Genomic DNA, 24,672 nt, shown 5'->3' with positions numbered 1-24,672 from the left:
TGGCCAAAACTGAGCCCATTAGAGATGGTGGTAATGACTCTGGGACAATGCATTCAGGAAGTGGAAATAAACTACTCCACAGAAGCATTGCAGCCAGAGGAGTGAGAATATGTGAGAATGTGGTGTCTGTGGGCAGTGGTCTGTGCAGAAGGAAGGGGAGAAAGTGCTCCAGGTGCTGGAGCAGAGAATCCCCTTCAGGCCATGGTGCAGCCCAGGGGTGCTACAGGGGCACCCCTGTAGCCCATGGATGTCCATGGAGGAGTAGAGATCCACTTGCAGCCCATGGAGGACCCCACACCAGAGCAGGTGAATGTCCAAAGAAGGCTATGGCCCTTGGGAAACCTGTGCTGGAGGACCTGTGGAAGCACCTAGAGAAGAGCCCCACACTGGGGGAGAGATGAGCACGTGGCACACAGCCATGGGCAGCCCAGCACAACAGAGCACTCGGTTCAGCTGAAAGCACAACTTTTCCATTGTATATCATGTATATCCATGGCATGAAAACTGCTGGGTTTTTCACCTTCAGTGCTGGGTTTTTCACCTTTGCTTGGTTCTCACAGTGTTAGGATGGTGTTTATGGCTTTCATTTGGTTCATCTGGTTGGATTTCAGCTTTGTTTTCCTCCTCTGCATAGTGCTGTGTACACCTTTCTGGACTAATATCACCACCAATGCTTTGTTATCTGTTTGGCATTTTGTTATCTGTTTGGCATTTTGTTATCTGTTTGGCACTGTTGTGGGTTTGCCTTGCCTGTGCATGTTTTCTTAATTTCATAAAATGCTTATTCTGCTGTATGCTAGTAACATACATGAACTAAATCTGACCTTTTGAATCCTTGGTGGGAGATAAATACAGTTCTCTCTTTTTTTTTTTTTTTTTTTTTTTTTTTTTTTTTTTTTTTTTTTTTTCCTTTTTTTTTTTTTTTTCTTCCACCAGCTTGGCATAATTATTTCTTCTGTCCCAGTAATTGCATGTATCCCTTCATTTTAATGACATTTTATTTTCCCAAACCAATCTTGAGTCTTTATTTGCATTTCTTTGCCTATTTCAGATTCTGCCATTGAACAAATTTTGGTGTGCTTTTCCTTGTGAGGCTTTCTCAGTGACACTTCATGAGTCACTTCTGCACATGTTCTTTGTAAAACTGTTCAGATTTGAGCATGCTCATTAGTGCTGCACATATCCTCAAAGCTGGACAGACTAAGAAGACTGCGCCCATATTGGCAGGTAACTTTTAATTCGGTCTGAAGAGTGCATGGGAGGTTCAGGCTCTAAGTTTAATTCTTATCTGCAGTGCTGACTGAGTTTAGAGGCTCAGCTGAACTTCTGTCTGAGGAGCCAAGGTTATCATTCTGTATCTCCTTGTCAGTGGATGTCCTGGCTCCAAAATTTCATTGCCCTTTTGTGCAAGATTATCCATTGTGAGCTTAACTATTTTCTATAGTTTTGCAAAAAAATCATATATGGTTTATGATTTATTGTTCCTCCAAATTCTTGGGTATATGAACTGAATTCATATGTTTTACAGATGACATACTTGTGGCTTTAAATTTTTTGGAGAGAGCTTCTAGGTCTTCATACAAGTACTCATCTTGTAACACATCTAAATGCTGCACTACCAGCCTTTTATTGCTATTTCTGTTTCTATCTTTGTTTTCCTAACTCATTCCTAGTTTAATTTCAGAGATCCCCTTTAGCTGTTAAAAATCACCATGAGATTGTTAAATGTGCTTCTGGCTGTTCAGGAACAGGGAATCTGTGTTCTAGTTTAATTCCTTTTCTTATATATAGTTACCTTTCATCAAATGCTTCCTAAAAGTAGGATTTTCCAAATCCCTAGGTATTGTCATGTACCTAAGACATCACAAGAGCTGCCATTTCCATGAAGGAGAGGGACTATGACCCTTGTGGCTGTGACTTTATTACTCTGTTAAAATGCTCTCCTTATTTTATCTGTCAAAACACTGGGAACTACCAGACATTAAGTAGAGAGCCTGGTGCTGAGTACACCACCTGCTCTCTGAGGGTGTTCTGCAGTCAACAAACAGAGTAGCTGGGGCAAAGCAAGGATAGGAGTAACCAAGCTTCTGCTTTCCATAGATCATAGCATCACCCTTGATTTTAAGACCAAGAGAGACTAACAGGACAGCAAACTGCTGCCCACCAAACAAAGCAGTTGAACTGTTTTTCAAACCACTTACAACTCTTTTAAAGTATTCAGTAAACAAAATCTGGTTATTTCTGCCTACGTCTGTGTATGAACATGGACAGGACATAATTCAAAGGAAGAATCTTGGTGTTTCTTTGACTTCACTGCTTGATTAATTTTAGTTGCAACAAGAGGTTTCCAGAGCAATAGATCTGTACTAATTGCTGTTATTTTTTTACTGCTGAGGTCAGTTGCAATTTTAAGTATTGTTCTTTACAAACAGAAAAAAAAATGCAAAACAACTCACACTTGGTTTAAGTTAATTGCCATTCTGAATATGGTATTTAGGGGCCTGTCAAAGCAGAATGCTGATGGATCTCGGGCAGTCAGTTTATTGTAGCTGAAATAAGTATTTAAACCTGTTAACTCTATTTTTTAAACATCGAAATCATGAGTAATAACAAGGTAACATATTAAATTGCATTGTATATAGAACTGCCTGAAATTTCTATCATAAGGGAAAAAGGAGGGTACAAATATTTTCATTACATTTTTCTTAGGGTATCTCATACCCATGCTGCATATTACCCAGAGCTGCAATGAGACAATGTAGCTCATTGTCTATGTAGAGCATAATATTTAAATTGATCTACCCTGTGCCTTGCACTAAGATGAAGTAATTTAAGCAATTTGTTATCCTCTACAACTCATCTCTTGATGGTACCCCATCAAGAGATAAAGGTAAAGCAGCCAAACTGTTTCAAACCACTTGCAACTCATTTGAAACACTTAGGAAGCAAAAACTGGGCATTTCTGTTTAATGAGTCTGGATGTGGATAGGACAGTATTTACAGCAAGAATCTTGATGTATAATGCAAGAAATGTTAACAGAAAAAGTATCACAATAAATTTGCTCTAATTTAGAACCAATGCTGTGATCTCTACCAGGAATCTGGATTGGATTAAAATAATCCACCCACCTTAACTGCGAAGGGTAAGGTGGTCTCACAGAACTTGCTGTATACACACCTGGACAACCCAGTGGCTTTTTCCATTTAGTGCTACTTATTTCCTAACAAAATTCTGTACATATCAAAGATCAAAGACAAGTAAGACTTTGGGAAAGAATTTCCAGTTTGACCAGTCATGAAAGAACTGAGTGAGGTCATTCTGTTCATAAGAGACATTAGCTGTACCCAAAAAGACATCTGGCTCTAGAATTATTTGCTAGGGTATTTGTAGATCAAATCCATATGAAAGTTCTGAATGGAGCAAAACCTTTGGCATGTTATATTTTGAAACCAAGGAGAATTGAATAGAATGTCAAGAAACTCTCATGGTTGTTCTTTTGGGCGTACCCGCTAATTAGTCACAATACTAGCTAATATTTGCTCATAAAGTGAAAGGAATATAAGTATATTTATGCATGTGAATTAGTCCCTTCTACACCAAAATTTATTTTGAAAATAATTTTCCTCAGATCCTTTTTTATTCAAAAATGAAAATTCATGTGGGAAAGTTATTCCTATGGGCTTACAGGCAGGAAGATTAACTGGATTGTTTGATAATGAAGACTGCCTTGAGAGAAGAACTGTCTCTGGGTATTTTTTCTGTGGTCCATAAATCCAGATAATAAAAGCCATGACAAAGTTCTATGCAAATCTATATTTTTCTTAAATTATACTAATTTGCTCAAACATAAGAATTTGCAGTTGTATTTTAGTGATTAGCTTCCTAGCTCTCTTCTATCCTCTATTTTTCTGAGCTGGGTAAGAATTTAATATATGTAGAACATTATTCACCTCTCACTGAAATCAGTGATGAGACTTCTGTGGAAGCTCAGATAAGTTCTATTAATCTTTTAATAATGCATACTTTGATAATGATTGTATCCTTTCCCATGCTGATTTACTAAGTGAGCGAAGTGCCTTCTATCCCAAGGCAATGCATAATGCAGTGTATAATCACAACAGCTGAATTACTGCATATCTACTGCTATGAGTTAATACCTTGAACAAGCAGTTTTACATTGGCTTGAACATAACTGATTCCATTTTTGATTTGCTCCTGAATGTTTCTTATATCTTTACGTCATAGCACTGCCAGATGAGATTACACAACGTTTTCTATGCAAAGACCCTCTTTCCAACTGCTATGACTTTGTTAAAATTTTAATTTCTTAAAATTTTTTTTCTAAAAACCTAATTTCTTAAGTTGACACCTTATAGATTTTTGATCCACTTCCACCAAGTCTTTTTTGAAGGAGGAGGTGGAAATACTTCAGTGAGAATGTAGAAAGAGTATAAATTTCTTGATATAGATTTTTGATCAACTTCCGCCAAATCTTTTTTGAAGGAGGAGGTGGAAATACTTCAGTGAGAATGTAGAAAGAGTATAAATTTCTTGATATATCATTTAACAAATCAACATATTGCATCATCGTGTAATTTGGTGGGGACTTACTTATGTTTGAAAACCATGCCTTGTCAACTACACTTGAAAAACTCTTTTCCATTAGAACTGACCAGAAATCAACTTGTTCATACAACTGCTGATGCCATCCTAGGGTGTTACATTTAGCTCAGAGAGATCCTGGTATTTCCATTGTGTAGAAAAGCATTTAATGGATGCCAAATCAAACTCTTAACCTTTCTGTAGTTCAGCAGGAAAGTAAACTAGACACTGGGAAACAGAATCAAACGCTTCTGATAAACATGTTTGCTTTGCTAATAAGTTTTAAAGTTTTTTTTTACGCCAACACTACTGTGTTACTACTGTAACACTACTGTTACAAGAACAGTAAGTAGGTTGATGTTGGTTTTAACCAGATGAGAACTCCTTGCACCCTGATCATTTAGTATAAGCACGACCACAAGTACATGAGAGAAAATGTCCATCCAAACCAATACCCCACCTGTCAGCCAAATTTTGTCCCAGCTGTGCAAATCCAGTGTTCTGGATTCAGCTGAACAGGATAGAAGAGTAGGATTTGGCTGGATTAAACTATTTCCTCAGGTAGATGTACCTAAGAAATAACTCTCTAATCTGACTGGAAGTCTGCTGTGCCAAAAAGTTTGCCTAATTTTTCTAATTATTCCAACTTAGCCAATAAAACATTGTACTTCCTATAAACCTTACATTACGTCTGACTTTAATTTGAAGAGGGAGGGCTGGATAGACTTCAGAGCACTAAGGGTACAAGTAGCTCCACTGACAATAAGAGAAAAAAACCTGTTTGAAATAAAAACAACAGTAGACAACAAACAACAAAAGTAGACATCAGTGGTCATGGCCAACAGAATGTCAAGGAAAGAGCTGAGCAGGCACAAAGTGATAATGCTGATGAATACCCTTGAATGTTGCACAAACATGTGGCTCAGGGGAGCTTGATGTGGTTCCTTTGAGACCACTATCTCTATGGATTTCTTCTTCTTGTGGCTGTTATTATTTTGTTTGTTGTCATAAAGTTTATATGGATCATAGTTGCAGTCAGTAGAGAAGAAGCAAACAAAATAGAACTTAAAACACCTTTAAGTTGCTTTAAAAGTTCTTTAAGACTGACCCATTTCATGCTCTTTGTGACTTTCTGTTGCAGGTCAGCTGTTGCTAGCACAAGTTTTCACTGCACCTTTTTGTTTTGTCCTTTGCTGTTGCTGTTACTGGATTGCTTAGAGAAGCAAAGGGGAGGTGGAAAGTGCAGCACTGCCCGGGAGAGAGGGGAGAAGAAGAATGTGGGCCTTGGGGATCATACAGGGAGAATAGCTGGAATGAATGAGTGAGGAGGCAGAATTCAGAAATGTGTCAGGGAGAAGTGGGTCCATATGGACAAGTGAGAAAGCTGAGACTGTGTGTGAGGGAGCAAATGAAAAAATGAATGAGATTTATTACTATTTGGACCTCTAGATCCTGGAGACAAAGTGAATGAAACACAATTAAAAATACTGGCTGGCTCATGTGACAAAAAGAGTTAAACAACTTGGTATAAAGAATTCCTTTCTGTGCTGTTCTGAGCAAGCCATGAAAAGGACGTCATGCTTCTGAATTTTATTTGTCTTGGAGGTGGTGCACGGACATCCTTGTGTCTCAGAGTCTCCTTTAGATGACATTGCTTGCTGGAGTTTAAGAAAAGCTTCTGTCACTAGTCAGCTTTGATCCCTCCCTCTGTTTGATGGCTACTTTTCACTCCATGAAAACTGTGACTACTGTCTGAAAACTAGCAGAGGAGGGAACACACTCCAGAAATAACTAGCAAAATCCTTGTTTCAAGAAGTCGTCTGTTTCCTTTAAGCTTCATAAACTGCATAGGTAACATTAGATGCTTATTACATTCCTCTCTCCTCTCTTCCGTGTCTTTACGTTACCTTTTATCTCTAAGAATTCTCACATTTCTTGTTTGTACAGTACAGCAGAGAGTAATTCTATGCTCTTCTTCTACAAGCACCAACTTGGCTTAATAAATATCTGAATAAATAAAAATAGGACAATGCAGAGAGATGTAAACAAAAATAAACTCTAATCTAGTTTGGCAAAGCATGCAGGTGCATATTTCAAAGAATTAATCCAGAGCACAGGATATTACGGTGCCTAGCACAGAAAAATCCTGGTCCATGTGAGTGGAGGTCTTAGCTGTTAGGGTAAAGCTAATGCCAAAGCACGCAGTTAGTTTATTCTGAAAAGCTTATGTTCTTAATTTACCTTTCTGAACAAGTACGTGGAATAGAATTCGGTTTTAAACAATTTCTGACTTTACAGACATCAGTAATCCCAGTTGTTCCAACGCAGCTATTCATGAGTTTAGCGTTCTATAAATTCTCAAGAATGTTGCTGAGTTGACACCTAAGAACCAGTACACCACAGCCACGAAATGGAAATGTTCCTAATGAAATGCAATCAGAAAATACAAAAAATACACCAGAAAAGGGATGGAGAAACAAAGAAAAACAAAGAGGGAGAGAGAGTAGACAGACTAGGGTTGCTATTTCCTTGTTACTCATTCCTTCCTCTAAGGAAACGTTACTTATGTTGCCACATGATTTTTGCAGAAATATTTCAGCTAAAACTCTCAATCCTTGTTCTGTTTCTACACCCTTCACACAGCTCCCAATCAGACTGTCTTGATTACTTCTATTGATCTTTTCACCAGAGAGTAAATTTTTGACAAGGATTTACTTGATCTACCAACAATTATTTTACAAGGCTCTGATCTGTCAGCATGTGCATTGTGTTGGGGTAGAGTCAAGACCATGCTTCAAGGACATTTTTAGGCACCAGGCTGAAGGTAATACAACTCATCCACAATGGCAGTCTCTGTCTGACTGTTTGCTCTGTATAGATTCAGTTTGTGTGACGCTGCTAAATACCCAAGCCTTTGTCAAAATGAATAGGAGATTTATTATCTGAGATAAAATGACAATTACTCTCAACCTCTGCAGAACTCAAGGGCAAAGCAGTTTTTCCAGTTAGAAGAACTTTGTCCCCTACCAGCAGCTAATGACATTACATGCTTGGATAGAAGTGGAGGACCCTGAAAATCCCTGCCATGAAACCTGATTCAGTAAAACAAGCAACCATCACAGCCCCAAACACACCAATGTTAACAGCAGAGGGACCAATCTTTTCTGCTGGGAACAACCCCTCGAGACCCAGACCCCTTGCTGTTTGCAGGTGAAATGCTGACTGCTGGTTTAGAGTTTTCTGTGCTTGTTGGCATATGAGCCTAATATGAAGTGTGGTGAAATGTACATGTAACACTACAGGAAGCAAAAAAAGAGCAACATATCTATCTCACAGTAGTAATACCGATTGTCTAGAGTGTTTATTGTGGAGCAGAAGCCCAGGGAGAAAGCCAGACCTCGAACATATTTCTAAAATAATACAGGATTTTTCTTCAAGTATCAATGATGCTAATGTTTTTTTCTGGAGGTGACTGTCAGCCGAATTTTGTCCCAGCTGTTCAAATCCAGTGTTCTGGCTTCAACTGAACAGGATAGAAGAGTAGGATTTGGCTGGATTAAACTATTTCCTCAGGTAGACATACCTAAGAAATAACTCTCTAAGCTGACTGGAGGTCTGCTGTGCCAAAAGGTTTGCCTAATTTTTCTAATTATTCCAGCTAAGCCAATAAAACATTGCACTTCCTATAAACCTTACATTACATCTGACTTTGATTTGAAGAGGGAGGGCTGAATAGACTTCAGAGCAGTAAGGGTACAAGTAGCTCCACTGAAAATAAGAGAAAAAAACCTGTTTGAAATAAAAACAACAGTAGACAACAAATCTGCACTTTCCCTGTAGATCCTTTCCCTTTGGGGACCCTTGGGCACGAACTGCAGAAAATACTCTCAGTGTGAGAGTTTATATACATATCAATGCAGATTGCCTAACTCAGCTGAAGTATCTGAGTCACATCCTAGATGACACAGAACCTTTTGGGAGAAAGGAACAAAATAACCTCTTGCCTCAAGCAAAACATTCTGTTTGCTACTTCATTTTATAGAAGCTTAAGGCTGACAAGATAGACGATCTTCTATGCAACTGCTGATCAGAGAATAAATCAAAGGCACAGCTATGAAACTTTCTATGTGATTCTGAAAACAGCTCTTTGTATTTCCTGGAGACTAATAACAAAATTTCTTCAGAAAAGTGAAAGCTAATGAATTTAATTTAAAATATAAACTCACACTCTGATTAAAAAAAAGTTTAAAATATGTATTTCGCAACTTTAAAAACTTGTATGTCAATAATCAGAATTAAAGTCTGCCTATATCATGTAACAGAAGCAAGGCAATATAATCATAAGTACAAATATGCATTAAGACACACAATACAATGGATATTAAGAATGAAACAAAGAACAAATAACAAGACAGACATAGCCTAAAGGAATATAAGCAGGGATAGAATTGTTCTTTCAGTAAGGTGGAAAACTTTCTCTGTGTGTTTTGTTGTTTCCTAGTAAGCGACATGTTTGATCTTGACAGTGGTTACTTTTGCAGTCAGGATACCTGAGTTCATTGGTGTGACACATCAGATTTTCACCAATACCAGAACAGTTTGGCACAGTCTGTGGAGAGGAACAGGTACAGCTTTAAGCCTTCCCTGTCTTGTCCTGACCCAGCCCATCGTCTAAACAGAATCCTCAGGTTTTCCTGAAGATCCTGTGAGCAGAGTAGGGATGTGGTCCCAGCAGACACCACGAGGGTATCTGCTAGGACACAACTGGCTGTAAAATGCAGTACTAATGCAACCAGGCAACCAGGGTACACCAGCAAAACTTGCTGATAAAAACAAAGGGGTTGGGAAAAGGACACACTTTCAAAAACCAGCTGGATATATTTTTCTTTTTTAACCTTTTAAGAACATAAACCCCAAATCCCAGTGACGCTAGAAACTTGACTTTATGGAGAATGGTGGAGCAGTTTGCTTTGTTCACCTGTGTATAAATACCATGTGTGTACCAGCTGTATAAATACTGCATGGTATGTGCTTTGCCACAAGGGATATAGGATGGAACAAGGGCATTGCCGTGCCTGTCTGCAGAGACTGAGGGGGCTGACCCCAGGTCTCAGCAGGGCCAGGGCACCCCTCCTGGGGCCTCAAGGGTGTTGGGGTCCATTTGCCAGCAGCACTTTCCAACCCTTTACATGTAATCTTGGGCAGGAGTCAACAGCTTACCTCACTGAGGCAGGATGACTTGTGCTCCACTGAGTCATTTTGAGGCAGAAAACTTGTGATTTCATTTGCAGTCCATGTGTGCAGTAGGGGATGGGCTTGTTCTGATCCAAATTCCTGTATGGACGAAAAAAAAATATAAATAAAAAAGAACCATTAAAAGAAAGGTGAAAACAAAGTCCCAGCCTTTTCAGGCACAATCTTGGTTGCTGTCCCAGCAGCAGAAACGCAGCAGAGCTGCCAAGTCCTTTCAGAAGGGGTTTCCCAAAGAGACAGGAGTACCATGCTGCAGGTACATGCCTTGCTGTCTTTCCCCTGGAGAGTGGGGATGCTGATAACTACCATCCCTGGAGCAGCAGGTGCCCTGTGTGTGTGGCACAGAGTGGTGACAGTCCTCCTCTGCACGGGATGCACTGACAGAAATCCCACTTGGCAGCCCCTTTCTCTGGGAGTCAGACAACACCTCACATTGGGGTGGACATTATCCTTAGGGGCTTTACCAGGAGCAAGGCTTTTCCTGCTACTGGTGCCCATATCCAGCAGGGCCCTGAGGGGTTAATAGGCTGTACCTGAAGGTCCCCTGGTGAAGGGGGTCCTCCCCCTTATGTATTTCTCAACATTTCTTGGTAGGACACTCCTGCAGCTTGGTCAGTTTTGGGTTAAGCCCTGGGAAGGTCACAACCTCCTTCTTGCTGGCTTCTCACAGCTCCTGTACCGCCAATGGTTTGCAGCATCTTCAACAGCTTGTGGTAGCCATGGGGGTGCTTTGAGTGGGAAAAACTCTCAGAAGAGTGGTTGTTCCTTCTTCCCTCCCAAAAAGCTCTAACAGCATGGATGAACTGGTTGTGGCACATTTAGATAAATTTGTTTCATCCCGTACTGATTACTCTGAGTCCTTGTAAGAGGAGCTTTCAAAGAGCTGTGTGGGGCACAATATGGTTAGATTCTTTGTTATTTCATGGTATTTGTGACTGAATTGTGTATGAGAGATTATGTGCAGTGTGTTACATTAATTATATCTTTGACCTAAGCTTTTAAAAACAAGAGTTGCCAGGATTGAAGGAATTTGCTACTGGGTGACTTTATTATGGGCACATTATTTCTGAATCCTTAGCTTGGCCACACCAATGGGTCAGATTAATCTCAGTTAGTCTAAAGTGAATTGACAACTAAGAGAAAGAAACTTGACTTTAGAAAAATGGCTCCCTCTTTATCTTCCCTATCATAAATGCAAGAAAGATTGTGATGCTGTGTGTGCAATTCCCAGCATATGAAAGCCTGGTGATCTTGTCACATATGCTGAAAAAATCGCATAGTAACACCAGCATGATCACACCAGAATGAATGAACCAAGGCAGGGTAAATTCTCTGTGTCTCTGGTAATTTTTAACCATTGTATGTTTCTCAGATGTACTTCCTCAGATGGGTAAGTGAGGTGTCCTTACTGAGGCATCAGGGATGCTCAGGGATCTCTTCAGTTGGGTGAATGAACTGTAAAAAATAGTCTCTATGCCATTTTTGTAGTTCCATGAACGTTTCAGAGGTTAGTCACAGTGCATATTTGTATTCTCCTGTGAGGTAAATTGAGACCCTGCTAGTATCAGGTCCACTGTAGTTACATCAGTGTAATACTGACAAGCTTTTCCATATGTCTTGTAGTGCAGGCTGGCTTTGATGGTCTTGTGCCTTAGGGTTGCTGTTTCATGTGAAATTCTGCCTCAGGAGTGCTTCCTTGGTTCCCTTCTTTGGGACCAAGGCAGAAGAGCTCGAGAGCTTTGTGAAGCAGGAGTTGAGTGGACTCAAACTTGTCTTTGCTCTTTCTCTGCAGTTTACTCTGAGCCTGGAGAGCTAAGAAGTGGCAGAGAAGAGTAGATCATACAATCTTTTAATCAGCTGAAGCCTTTCTTGTAGCCAAATAAGCGACTGATGATTTAAATCTATTTTTTGGTGCAGTTGTGTCACAGGAAAATATAGCCCATACCAGTTACTATGAAAAAAATCAACTCTCCCAGCCAAAACCAGCACACAGTAACTCACAAACTTAATTTTATTTTGGAAAAGCCCAGATAATACTAGAAATCTAAAAACTGTTTAGGTTGAAAATTTACTTACGATGGAATCTCAGCTGGGATTGAAATACTGTTTATTGAAATTCTGTTCAGTAAAATCCTGTACAGTATTACTGAGGGATGGAAAAATTGTTCCCATAGCTTCCTTGCTATGTAATGTAAAAGTTAGATCAAATGTGACAACTTCTTTATTATGAATGCTGTAAAACTACCCCTTGCCATGAAGTATGTTAGGTAATGTTTTGCATGATCTTCAGTTGACCAAATTTAGTGCACTTGCAATGCTAATTTCCTGTAAAATAGCAGATATCTGAATAATGGACCTTAATTACCATTAGAATGAGATCATAAAGCACAAAAGCATTGATAGTAAAGCAAATGATAAAACTACATCAGGTAGAATAATCTCATTCTTCAGAATACAGAGCAACCAGCAATTAATGTGAATATGAAATTCAGTTTTGTTGTGGCAGGAGGTCTTTTCATGAAGGTGTTCATTATGCCTTTTGTACAGATTTTCATGTTGTGAAAGCTACGTGCTTCAGTAGCTGTGACATTGAGTAATGAGAGAAAGCTCAGTTTTGGCTCCACACCTGTATAGAGTTAAACTTCAATAAGAGTTTTTGACTGACTCGTCACTGAGTGAGGGAACAGCTGCAGAGTCCACATCTGATATTCTCTGAAACAAAAGCCAGTTTCGAATTTGCCTTGGAATCATGCTTCTCTCAAATATTTCTGATTTGTTTGTTTGTTTGTTTGTTTGTTTTAAAGTCAGTAAATCCCACTGAATCCTTGTAGCTAGACTGGTGCAAATGCAGAAGCAATGGTTTCATTTCAGGACTGGCTACTTAGACTTTACACATTTTCTATTACTCTATTTAAGAGTTCCATTTTTGACTGCCTGGACAGCCTTTGCTTTCTTAAAACAGGAGGCAAAAGTGGGATTTTATTTGTATGCATTGTTGTAACAGGAGGAGAGTAGTTAGAGGCAGGCAGAAGAAGTTTCTGTCTATTTAAGAAAACCCAAACCCAATTATTTTAATTTTTGCTGGTTACTCATTATCAAATTGTAGTTATAAATAGGAGTCATAATGAATGCCAAAAGAAATTTGAGGCTCAAGAAGGAAGATAATTTTTGAAGCTGTAAGGAGAAAAGGAAATTCTGACAGTCATGACCATTGCATCCTCTGCAAAAATGTACTTCCTCTGCATTTATAATTGTTTTATTATTACATTAACAATGTTTAAATAGAACTAGTCTCCTTTTCTGTTATAAAACTGTCTTAATCTGGCTTGTTGCCAGACTGGCTTTTGTTTTGCAATGGTTAGAACAAAATCTACTGAAGAGGAAAAATGCTTCCTTGTTTGAGTTGTTTTTTACTATTATAAAGTGTAGCTTCCATTCCTGAGTTCTCTGTTATCAGCCCAGCTCCTGAGTTGTGCCACAAACAACCCTAAGTCCTTCCATAGCTGTTTTATAACATGATGTGGTTTAAACATCATCTTGCTTTAAGAGGCAAGTGAATTACTGGAAGTGGCTTCAAAGCTGGAATCTGAATAGACATCTAATTTCAGGTGATAGTTTATATGTTGCTGATAATTACAATGCAAAATTGAAAAGTGATTATTAGTTATTTGTTATTTACACTGCAGAGTTTTAATATGTTGTGTGAAGAAGGAATAAAAATAAGCTGGTCATGAAAAAATTGAGCTATGAAACAAGAGACATGAGTTGAGAGCAAATGTATGAATGCCCATTAATTCAATATTTAATTAATATTGAAATTAGACACTAAAACTTTGCATGCTGGTGGGTTTTTTCAGCTGGAACAACTTCTAAGTGATTGATTTCTCTGCTTCAACTTGTGTTCCAACGATGATCAGATAGGAAAAAAATAATTAAGTGATGCATAAACAAATCTTGTTATGTGGAATGGATGCTTGTAGATTCAGGAGTAAGTTAAGGGCAAAGTTCATCCTCAGAATCTGAAAGTAAGGAATAGTTGTGTGGCTCACTTTGAAGTGCCTGGGAAGAAACCCTTTTGACAGCAAACCTTTTCATCCAGGTGTGTAAACTGTGAGCCCAGAGCCCTCTGGTGTTGCCATCAGTGTAACAAACATTAACCACATGCACCAGCACAGTTCAGGGTGACCTGCAGGCTGACCCAGCATGAAAGACCTGCCAAGCCAATCCCCTTCTCCCACCCAACCATTTATTGACTCTATTATTTTTCTGTGGTTTAAAAAAAAGGTGGGGTTTTTTGTTTGTTTGTTTGTGTTTTTTGTGGGTTTTTTGTTTGTTTTTGTTTTTGTTTTTGTTTTTTACAAAGATAAGGGGTATCATTTATCCCAGTTTTTAGGAAGATTTTTTGGAGCTATTATCCAAACTGTATCAGCAACAACAGAGCAAAGATAGGCCTTGTGTAAAGGAAACTTTAGGAAGAATGTAAGTTTGCTCTACTATACCCATTGCAGTTTGCATTTGGTAAACTGGTTTACATTACTCCACATCTTGTTTCAAGAGCTTTCATTCTGTCTTTAATACCCAAAGCATGTTGTTCCCTGTCCTCTTTTTGAACTGAGGGTTCCCATTTGCTCTTTCCCAGCACTAGGACTGGGACAGGGACCCTTCCTTCTCCAAGGCAGGGTCTCCAGCACTTCCTCAGCCACAGGTTTGCTGTGCCTCCATGATTTACCTTGGCTTATGTGTCCCTTGATTCCTGTCTCCCCATGCCAGGACTGAAGCCTGTCAGTGCCCTTGCTTCTATTTCTTTTCTTCTTATGCCACCAAACTCTGCTGTCCCTGCCATTATCATCTCTCAGTCTTCCCATGTGCCACGTCTCCCCTTCTCCTCTTCCTCATTGTATTAGCTTTTTCTCTTTCAGTGTATGGAGTGACTGGTGGTACAGACTTATTACACTCAGGGATCTCCAGAAAAGAGGATATCTTCTGGGATGCTGAAATACAGGCTTTGTACGGGGAAACAAGTAATGATCTTGAAGCAACATGCAGGAAATCTGCCATTTCCACAGTAGGTTAATGGTGGGCAAGGAGCTGTTGTGGGGTAACAAAGTGTGTAATAATTGATTTTGTATTACACACATTCTTTCCCTTCTGCAGAATGAATAGGAGAATAATAATTTCCTAGCCTGCCTGTTAAATCCAGAAAATCTGAACTGGTCATGAATTTGGTAGTAGCTCTGCATTGGGAAGCCTGTTGGGTTCTCTGGGAAGGGAGGAACAGAGCAGTGTGACACCTGCGGGCCTCACTGGGAAGCAACAGAGCCCAAGGCGTGGAAAAAAAGAACAATTTGTCAATAGGAAGCTGGGACGGAGGTCGGGATTTCTGCCAGCAGGAAGTAGGGGGGTGTTAGTGATTCTCACGGAAAACTCAGATCTCGTCTCTGAAGGGGGAAGTATAGGGGTGGTTATTGTTCTCTGAAAGAAAAACAGGTGTGACAGCCTAAGGTGCTGCAGGGCACCCGCGGGGAGCCTGTGGTGTTATCCTGTTACTTCCTCTGTTGAGCCCTCCAGAGAGGGCAGGAGAAAGGTTTAGTAATAAACTTCAGCTTTTTACTGTTCCCCTTACAAATCCTAGAGCAGTTATTTGTAAGATGTTGCTTGGCGCTATACAATGTACAGTCAGAGCTGTGGTGGCTGGTGCAAAGTACCCTGTTACTAAAGTGGAGTAGTGTCAGGAAAATTCCACAAATGCCAGAGGTTTGTGTCCAAAGAGGAGACAGAGGAATCCTGCAGCTTTATTCAAATAAATGGAGAGAGTCCACCAGAGGACACACCTGTAGGGTTTTCTCTCTCAAGGTTCCAGAGCGGGCACCCTCCCTTTATCCAAAACTCCCGGCCATGTGTTTCCCTCTTCCTTTCCCCATTGGCCGAGGCAGTAGGAAGGCACCGCCTTCCCAAACTCCCCACCACATATTCCCCCCTCGAACCCACTATTTCAGCCCAAAGCTCAGAAACTCGGGCTGTGCAGACCCGTGTCTGTGCCAGGAGCCTGCAACAAACCTGCTGCCCAGAGTCAGTGGGGACACTGGGACCCATTTCAAAGGCGTCAACACCCACACCTCCACCCACCTGATTGCTTGTAAAGACACCAGCTTCCCTCTCAGTAGTAACCGCATAGATTTTTGTATAGATTTGTATATGTTGCAGTGGGCTCTAGAACACGAGACTGACTGGTTTGGAATACTTTGGATAGTTCATGCCAGTCAGGTTAAAAACTTTCAGGGCTACGAAACATCTGCAGACTCAGAGGGGGGCTTGGTTTCTGAGAGTTCACAGACAGATAGCATCTAAGTGATGTGCTTGGCTTTGAGTGTTTTTCATTCAAAGTTCTACATTGACTTTGGACCTGGAACTATGTTTTATGGAGCCAGCAACTCACACAAGGGATTGACTGAAGAGTCAAAGCAGACGTGCTGTAAAATGCTCAAAATTTATTAATCATAATTTCTTTTTTGTGTCTTAAGGAACAAAAATAAAATAATATTCAAAACCAAAAGAAAATATACCATACCCAGACAACATGACTGAGAGTAAGAAATGGGATAACATTAATTCTGAAAGAAACAATCCAATAAATCAGTTTTCAAAAAAAAAAAAAAATAATAAATAGCAGTGGTTCAGCTTTTTAAAGCTTCCTAAGAAAGAATTTACAATTATTATTATTATTATACTTTTGTTTATAAAAAAATCCTTCATATGCCTCTGTTGGCAAATATATATATATATTTCTTCTGTAAACAGTTAACCACATAACAAAACAAAATAAAAAAATCCATATTTTCATACAGCTACTATGCTGATGGTGTTATGTAAACAAAAAGTAGTGTGCAGCAGCTTCTCACAATAGGATTTTTTCCTTTTCCTCAGAAAAAACATGTAGGGAAATATGTCCATCATAAATTGTTCAAAATATTGAAGTTTATAAGTTTAGAGAAGATAAGACTTTCTGTGCTCTAAGTTTTCCTCACCAAAAAAAGAAACATATAGAAGCAGAAGGGTACAGTTTTCCTTGGGTTTGGTTTGTTTTCTGGATTTGTCTTTTGATTTTTCTCAGTGAACTGGAATGAAAATATTATATGTCCAGCACTTCTCAGAAGACAAATTAAGGAAAAATGAACTTGTGCTGTACCTCTCAAGGTGTAAAAGACAAGACATAAAAAAACCAGGAGATACATTGATAATGAAAACTGAAATTCTGTAGACAGACATACTGGGGGTTTACGCAGAAAACATCTGTTCATCCAAAATTTTAGCTGCTCTTGACACTTTAGTATTTTTTGAAGTTTCTTTATTTAGTCTTATGCTCAGCCCTTGTTTGGGGACTTCTCTGTAGTTTTAATTTTTGACATTCGCTTGCTCCTGAGAGGTCTTTATCTGCTGTGTCTGCTGTTGGGTGTTGTCTTGGGTAATGCACTCAGCACCCACACAGCTGCATTTCTCCACGTAGGTGTAGGAGTGATCAAGGAGTGTTCCGTCACTGCACGTCAGAGTCACCTTTCTTTTGCTGGTCTTGATTTCCTGACAGCATGAGCATTTGTGCACCATTGTGTTTGTCGTTTGAGAATACCTGATTGAAAAAACAATGAAAGGGAGAGATATTCAGAATTTATGTGAGAAATAACACTGCCCTCCCACCCATTGCAAAACGTAACCAGAAGTTGTGTGCTTGCATGTGGGGCTATTGCTCAATATTACCATCTTTACAGTATTGTGATGAAATACAGGTAAATTACTCCTCATTGTAAAAATTGATGATTCTAAGTCTTCAGTAAGGCACAGAAAAAGTAAAGAGTTATTCCAGATCACATAGTGAGCCAGTCCAGTGAGAGAATAATGAGAAACAAATAACCCCAGTTTTAAATGGGCAATATCAAAATTCAGGTCTATTCACTATGACACTGAACAGGCTGTTAAACACTGAATCTCGAGGTAATCAAGCTAGTACAATGTCATGCTAATTAGCACAATGGAAACGGTTGATGAATGGGTGGATGTTGGACACATCAGAAAAACACTTGTGATTTGCTGGATGTAACTGTTGTGAAGAGTAGAAGACAAGAGGAAACAATTATCTTTTATGCCACTTACCGTGAATAAGCATCACAGCTGCCTTCACAGTATGTTATCTCAACAGGTGCAGGAGATACACAGCCATTATAGTTGATGACAGTAGTCATATTGTGCTTCATACAAACTGAGGTCATCACAAAGCAGAGGAAAATAGGTTAGAATACATGGGCATATAAATAGATATCTGTGTATGATATAATAGTTTGAACTGAAAACTAAGGTAGATGGACCTGAAATAGGAAACTAAGTCACAGTGCATTTTTGCTTTAATTGCTGAGGGCCAAGTGAAGACTGGATATTTGTGTAATTAGTGGATGAAACTTCCCCTTTTTCTTATGCAACTTGGTGCGGGATGCAGAAATTAAGAGCAGTGCTGTGGCAACTGCTGGATACACACCCATCTCTCAGAACTGGCTTCACTTTCCACCTTAAAGAGAGTGTATCTATGGAAATTGGAGAATAATCATAGTCCTCATCCACCCACAAAGAAGACAGCATTTAACAGTAGGGGATGAGAAAAGTTCGCCTTCTGTTTCACAAGGACCTAAAATGCATAGTGGAAATGTCATCTTCCTTTCTTTTTCCTTTTTCACCCCAGTGAAGCAGTGAACCCAAACCTGGTCAGTTCACATCTTCTGTCTATGCACCCATTGTGCAAAATGGACTAAGATACCTAATAAGGCACATATCATCAATACTTTTAACAAAATTATTATTACTTACGTTTCGGTATTCTCCGGCACACGAGACAGCAGCCATCGTCAGATAAGCTGACATCATTCTTAAGTGGGAAAACAAAAAGATAACTCGGGTTTCATATCTGCATACTAAAGCAGACTTTCCCTGCTTCCTAATTTTCTCTGGCACCAGAGACTGTCTATTTTTGCATTGACATAGAATCTAACTTCAAGCAAGGCTAAATATTAAGGGCACATCATTACTTTAATAATAATAATAAGACTTATTTGAAAGTTGAAATGGAGAAAAACTCTCAGTTAAGTAGTATAATTTCAGCAAGCAATAAAACTCATAGCACATATAAGTCAAAATATTGTGACCAAAGTCAGTAGAGGTGGAGGATTATAACAGACAGGGTAACAATGAATGAAGTAGCTGACTTGCCAGAGGCTGATTTTTGCTTCTAGGTCACTTTTAGGAATCCAAAATACTCTGTTGTATCCTTTTCACTAATGTCCGATCCTCAGAGAGGATTGATGTATCACTCATTTTAATTTTGAATTGCTTTTCTGAGATAAAATTTGACTGCGACCAGGTTCAGAGAGGATAAAAAGAGAGTTACTTCCTGCATGATGCTTTTGCTAGTTATTTTCATTGGACACCATGATCCTTCTATCGCTGGTGTTAGGCACTGCAACCTTTCCAAAAGTGAGAACAGGTAGAACAGTACTTACTGAATCACACTCATCATAGTTGAAGGGAGGACAGCTTGCCTCTTTGATGACTTGAATGAACTGGTCAGCATGTTTTTCACATGTGTAAACAGTACAGTTATCACCAGGCGGATTCCAGTATTCTCCTTCCTGAAAGTAGTCAAAATGAAAGCAGATTAAAATCTCCTTATATGAAAATGAAACAAAAGCCCTTCAATGTTTTATTGTTGCTGTGTATAGTAGTTTGATTATTCCAAACAACTTCCTTGAATTTAAGCTGATAACTACTATTAAGTGTTTTTCATTAACCAAGTGAAGAGGCTCTATTTTTATCTGGATATAGATGTGGTTTTTTGTGTGAATAGGCCAAGTCCATGGACTCATTTGGAAAGAATAATTTGCATTTCAATGGTTTTGTCATTAGAATTTATGGATGTGTCAGAATGCCTCCAAAGATAAAATTATCCTTTGAGCAAAATGGGTACTACAGTTTCAGAACGGAGGCAAAGAAAATGCCATTGCTTTCACCTCTATATTTTCCTATGTTGATTTCTGAAAGCCATTGTTCAGTATCATATCACAGTTGCTTCCAGAAGTCCTAGAACTGGCATTTTGAAGTGTAAGGTGTTGTTTAAGCTGTGTGGAGACTGTCCAGCCCCTGGCCGAGTAAGCATTTGTCTAATGTGAGAAAAGATGGAGGAAATAAATGTAACAAATACAAGGAGAGGAAAGAATGGAAAGACTAGCAGAGTTCTCCAGAAGTGAACTAAACCAGAAGTAATTACATGGAGCACGTGTGTGATGTTGTCTCCCACAGTCACTACGCAAGCTGCTGCCTTGCACGTGCCGCAGCACTGTCCAGGTTCCACTGTGTATTTATAGCCCTGTTTTGAAAGAAACAGAGATACAAGGCATTAAGTCAGGTCACTGACCTCAGCTGGTGGTTATTTGAGCTGAGTGGGGTAGGAATTTCTGACAGCAGAAGGAGCAGCACTCACCAGTGGGCAGTATGTGTCACAGATAACAGGCTGGCATGTCACCCTAGGGTGGTGAGGCCTGGAGGATTCAGAGCAGGTACATTCTTCACAGGGGCCTGATGGAATGGCAGCTCCAGGCTAGGGGAAGTTGGAAAAGTCCATTATTAGTCAGTTAAAACAAGCTGCTCTGTATATACGCATCCGAGAAAATACAAAGATGAGGTATGTGTAGGCTAAGCTATCTGTAAATACAATTCTGGTTGTTCTATTTAAGCAGAGTTTCTGGTTTGGTAATACCAATTTTGGAATCAAATTCTGCTAATGTAGAAAGGAGAGCAGAAAATGCTTTTGCTTGTACAGAGGGTGTTAACCTCAGTGAAATATTGAATAATGTTTTATCTCAGGCCTTCCTACAAAATATACACCATGATAAGCATCTCAAAAACACTGCACCGTGAACTATGTGAAGGTGTATTTTTGTAGTGGGTAACTCTGTGTACTTACTGCATAATAGGTTTCGTTGACTACACAGCCCTGTCCTGTAAAGAAGGAAGAAGGAGTTGTAAGTTTTAAGAGGCAGAAATGCATGAAAAAAAAACTTCTGTTTCGTAGCTTTGTAGCCCCATTTCATATGCCTGTGGCAGCAGCCTTAAAACACTCATTCACAACAAAGCCCAATAATGATAACACAGTAATTTGTGTCTCTTTTATAAGGTTTTTGTAACTTAGAAAAATACAGCAGTAAATAGCACATGGAGAGGGTGCACAATACTTACTGCATTCAAGGATAGGACAGCAGTTTCCAGGTGGCATTACTGTAATGATTTCCTGTCCCTCTAAGCACTGGGGTGTGATGTCAGGGCAGAGGCTTGTGTTGCAGTCTATTTCATGTAAGAGAATGTAGAAAATAATAAGCTCAGAATTTTTGAATTAAAGCAGCTTTGTTTTACGTGAACTTCTGAAGTTTTCCCATAGGGTAGATATGGTGTTTACACAAGATAGTTTAATAACTAATTCAGTCTATGTGCCAAGATGTTTTCAGTGTGATCAGGCTTTCCCATAACCTTTGTAAAACAAAACACTGAGAAGAATAGAGTGGTAATTGCTGGAGAGAGATAATTTCAAAGAGAAATTTGTACCAATGGGGAAATTTAATGACACTCTGGTCTGATAACCGATTCTGGAACTTTCTTGAGCAATTTTTAAATTGCTGGGACTATTTTTTGAAGTTAATTCTCCTAATACTAGTCTTTGAAATAGAAAATGTTTTGAATGGTTTTTTAATATTATTTCAGATAGTGGCAGTATTAAAGGCTTTCAGTGTTAAATTATAGAGGATTTTGTTACTTTTCTATGTCTAACTATATAAAATCTTTTAATCTTTAAATTTGTTATCTTCAGGCATTTACTGTATACTGTGCAAGAAGGCTCTAAAAAGTGGGATGAGGGAGAAAAGCCTTATGATATCAATGCAAAGTATTAAAAAATTAGAAATTATTGCTGTAGTTTCCTAAAATTAATATAGCATATTCACCATGATAAAGAACTAGGACAGTACTTACAGCACTCAGTCCTAGTACAGCATGGATCTTCTGGTATCTGTATCTGAACAGGCACGTAACCTGGTTCTTCACAAAATACTTGCTGTGCCAGAGAACATTCGTGTTTTCTACACTTCACTTTAAGAGTATTTTTGTCACAAACACATTCTTGGCAATCTTTTGTCCATTTTTCTCCTGGCTAAATAAAAAAGGAAAACACAGACAAAGGAAAGAAAAAAAAATAAATATAAAAATAAACTGAAATAATTTTATTTGCTTCTAGTTAACATATTCATGCATATAGTGATAACTGATTATATCAGCTTTTTCATATTTTAGATTCTGTAAGAGATCCTCAAACTGCTTATTAGGGAAAGATATTGGAGGCCACTAAAGATTCTGAGTTCACAAAGCTCTTACATTCTCTTTGTTAATAGTGTTAGCATGAGAGTTACAGGAGATCTAAAGGAGTAGTGATTGAGCCTCACTTCCATTTTTGAAAAAGAAATAATCATATGACATTCATTTTCACGTTGGGTTGTTAATTTCTATGCAGCTGAGGAGCTAAGGATGCAGGCTATGAACATGATAAAAACCAGGTAAATTTTGTTAGCTATCTCTTCCTTCATTTCTAGTAATTTTAGTGAGCCAAAATTGTGGAAATAAAATAATCAGATATGCCTAACTTCCACTACTACCATCTCTCTTTCTCTTAAGTTTTTTTTTCTGTATGTGAGGTTATTGAAAGAATATTTTATCACTTACTGTTAAATTTCTTAAGGGTGCTCTATCACTCATTACTTTTAAGACTAAAAGTGAACAAAAATTTGTAATAAAGCTTTGGTTTAGTGGAAAACTAAATATCATCTTGTTTTACTTGTCTGTGCTCATTAAGCCACACTCATTGTGATACTCACCCATCTGGACATTCCATTTGGTTCTCTGCAGACTGGAAAGAAAAAGAGAAAAACAGACAAACGAATGAGTATTTGCACCACTGAAAACTGACAAAGGAGTACATACGTGCAGTTTCAAATAAAAATACTGTGAAGATAAAGCTAACAAGAAAATGAATATGCAGACTAACTGTAGAGTTCTGCCATCTTGGTGGGTCTCACTTAGGGAAGGAGGATGGGAAAAAAAGGTAATATTGAGTCTTATTCAATTTACAATTGGAGACACTTAGGGAGGCTGATTGGCAATGGACTGACCATGTAGATGACTATAGAATTCAGGTCTCCTGACTAACAATCATGATTTCTATTTATTCCCCAAACCAGCTACAAATGACTTACGACATTCAGAGACACAGATGTTGCTCTCTGCACGCAAGAGAGTCATTCCTTCAGGGCAGAAACAGCCTTCAGTTACTCCATAGCCAGGACGCTCATAGCTGGAACGGGAAGAATATATGTGCTTGAGTATAACACTTTTGTGGTGAGGCAGGGGGCAGAGCAGTGTATCATGTCAGATACAAGAGAGACAAAAAATTACACTTTCTGAAGGGCAACATGAAACATAGAAAGGGTCCTAGAGCTGATTGGTATTTATAAATCTTGAATAAATTAGTGAAATTTGCAACACATTTCGTTATGAAATGACTCAAATTCCTGAGGAAAGTAAATAGAAGGGGAAAATATAAGGGGAAATATAAGCAAGTGTTTCAGGGTGGGGTTTTTTTGCTTTTCCATACCTTTGGTCACAGGTAGCTGGATTAATGGGCCCACATGGCTTGTATACCAAGCTTGATGGACAGCTGAATGCTGTAGGGAAAAAGACAAAAAAAAATTTAAAATTTTAAAAATTAAAAATTGACAGTAGATGCATTTTTTCCAGAGAAAGTTACTACAGTTTTGCCTTCTTCATCATCAGCTTCTGTGAGAAAGGACCCCACTGGATTTTTGTAAACAGTAACCAAATATCAGAGAGAAGATATGTTTAGTGAATAAACCACAAATTTTTACCATTTATCACACAGATTTTAACTCCTGCAATACTTACGGCATGTATTGTTGGTCATTCCTCTCCAGTCAATGCAGACACCTCTAGCGGCACACTCAGTAGCATATATCTCCAAACTGGAACACTGCATGAACTCATCATCTATGCGACATCCATCAAAAACACAGCCTTTGAAAAATGGCTCTGGTGGTATCACAGTGTGACATTCTGCAAAAATCCTGCAGGCAACAAAGAAAGCAACCCCCTTCTATGTTAATGAGCCGTTAGACAAAGTCTGTTCCTGTCAGACAACACTTTCCCATTAGTAGCATGTGACTGCTTCAGAAATGAAGGTATTATGGGAAAAAAAAACCCTAGCAATGGCCAATAAGCTGAGAGATAGATTCAGGAAAGATTAAGAAATCTGAAGTGGCCTTTTTTTCTAAATAATTTAGTAGTCATAGTATTTCTGTATGTGTACACAACTTTTCAGCAGTTTGACACCAGAAATTTGGTGTAAAAGGCAACTACACCAGATTGAGAAAAAAAGAATGAAATAAATGTAGCAATAGAAAATTCACATAAAATAGCTCCAAACTTACTAGATACTACAGAAAGCATGTATAAGAGGGCTTTTATAAGTAAGTAAGTTACTTTACGAGAAACTCATCTGAAAAAAGCTTTTGTCAGCCTACACAGGTATAGGAAATACTTCATGAAACAAGCCTTTGCGCTTCTAGAACTCCATGATTTAGGTAAAATGTACAAAGAATGAAGGACATTTCTCAGCTGTTTGCATCTGCACTCTTCACGGGTTTGGTAACTGGGTTCTCTATGAT

The 24,672-nt window shown here is 38.8% G+C and overlaps 1 protein-coding gene across 1 annotated transcript in view; it reads right to left on the bottom strand.

The window, feature by feature from the left end:
* Nucleotides 1-16,226: 16,226 nt before the first annotated feature.
* The window catches only part of LOC310910163 (mucin-5AC-like), a 49,588-nt gene continuing 41,142 nt past the window's right edge, over nt 16,227-24,672 (bottom strand). Inside the window, exons 37-49 of the mRNA XM_083862620.1 lie at nt 23,894-24,072; nt 23,586-23,655; nt 23,188-23,285; nt 22,810-22,841; nt 21,914-22,091; nt 21,128-21,232; nt 20,856-20,890; nt 20,373-20,489; nt 20,160-20,258; nt 19,396-19,524; nt 18,707-18,764; nt 18,002-18,107; nt 16,227-17,480 (exon numbers count right to left, since the gene is read on the bottom strand). Of these exons, the coding sequence (XP_083718746.1) occupies nt 17,249-17,480; nt 18,002-18,107; nt 18,707-18,764; nt 19,396-19,524; nt 20,160-20,258; nt 20,373-20,489; nt 20,856-20,890; nt 21,128-21,232; nt 21,914-22,091; nt 22,810-22,841; nt 23,188-23,285; nt 23,586-23,655; nt 23,894-24,072 (1,438 nt within the window). The 3' untranslated portion in view covers nt 16,227-17,248. The remainder of the gene's footprint in view (nt 17,481-18,001; nt 18,108-18,706; nt 18,765-19,395; nt 19,525-20,159; nt 20,259-20,372; nt 20,490-20,855; nt 20,891-21,127; nt 21,233-21,913; nt 22,092-22,809; nt 22,842-23,187; nt 23,286-23,585; nt 23,656-23,893; nt 24,073-24,672) is intronic.

Source organism: Zosterops lateralis, assembly GCF_965231275.1.
Source record: "Zosterops lateralis genome assembly, chromosome: 6".
NCBI lineage: Eukaryota > Metazoa > Chordata > Aves > Passeriformes > Zosteropidae > Zosterops > Zosterops lateralis.
This window is presented reverse-complemented; position numbering and strand designations above follow the sequence as displayed.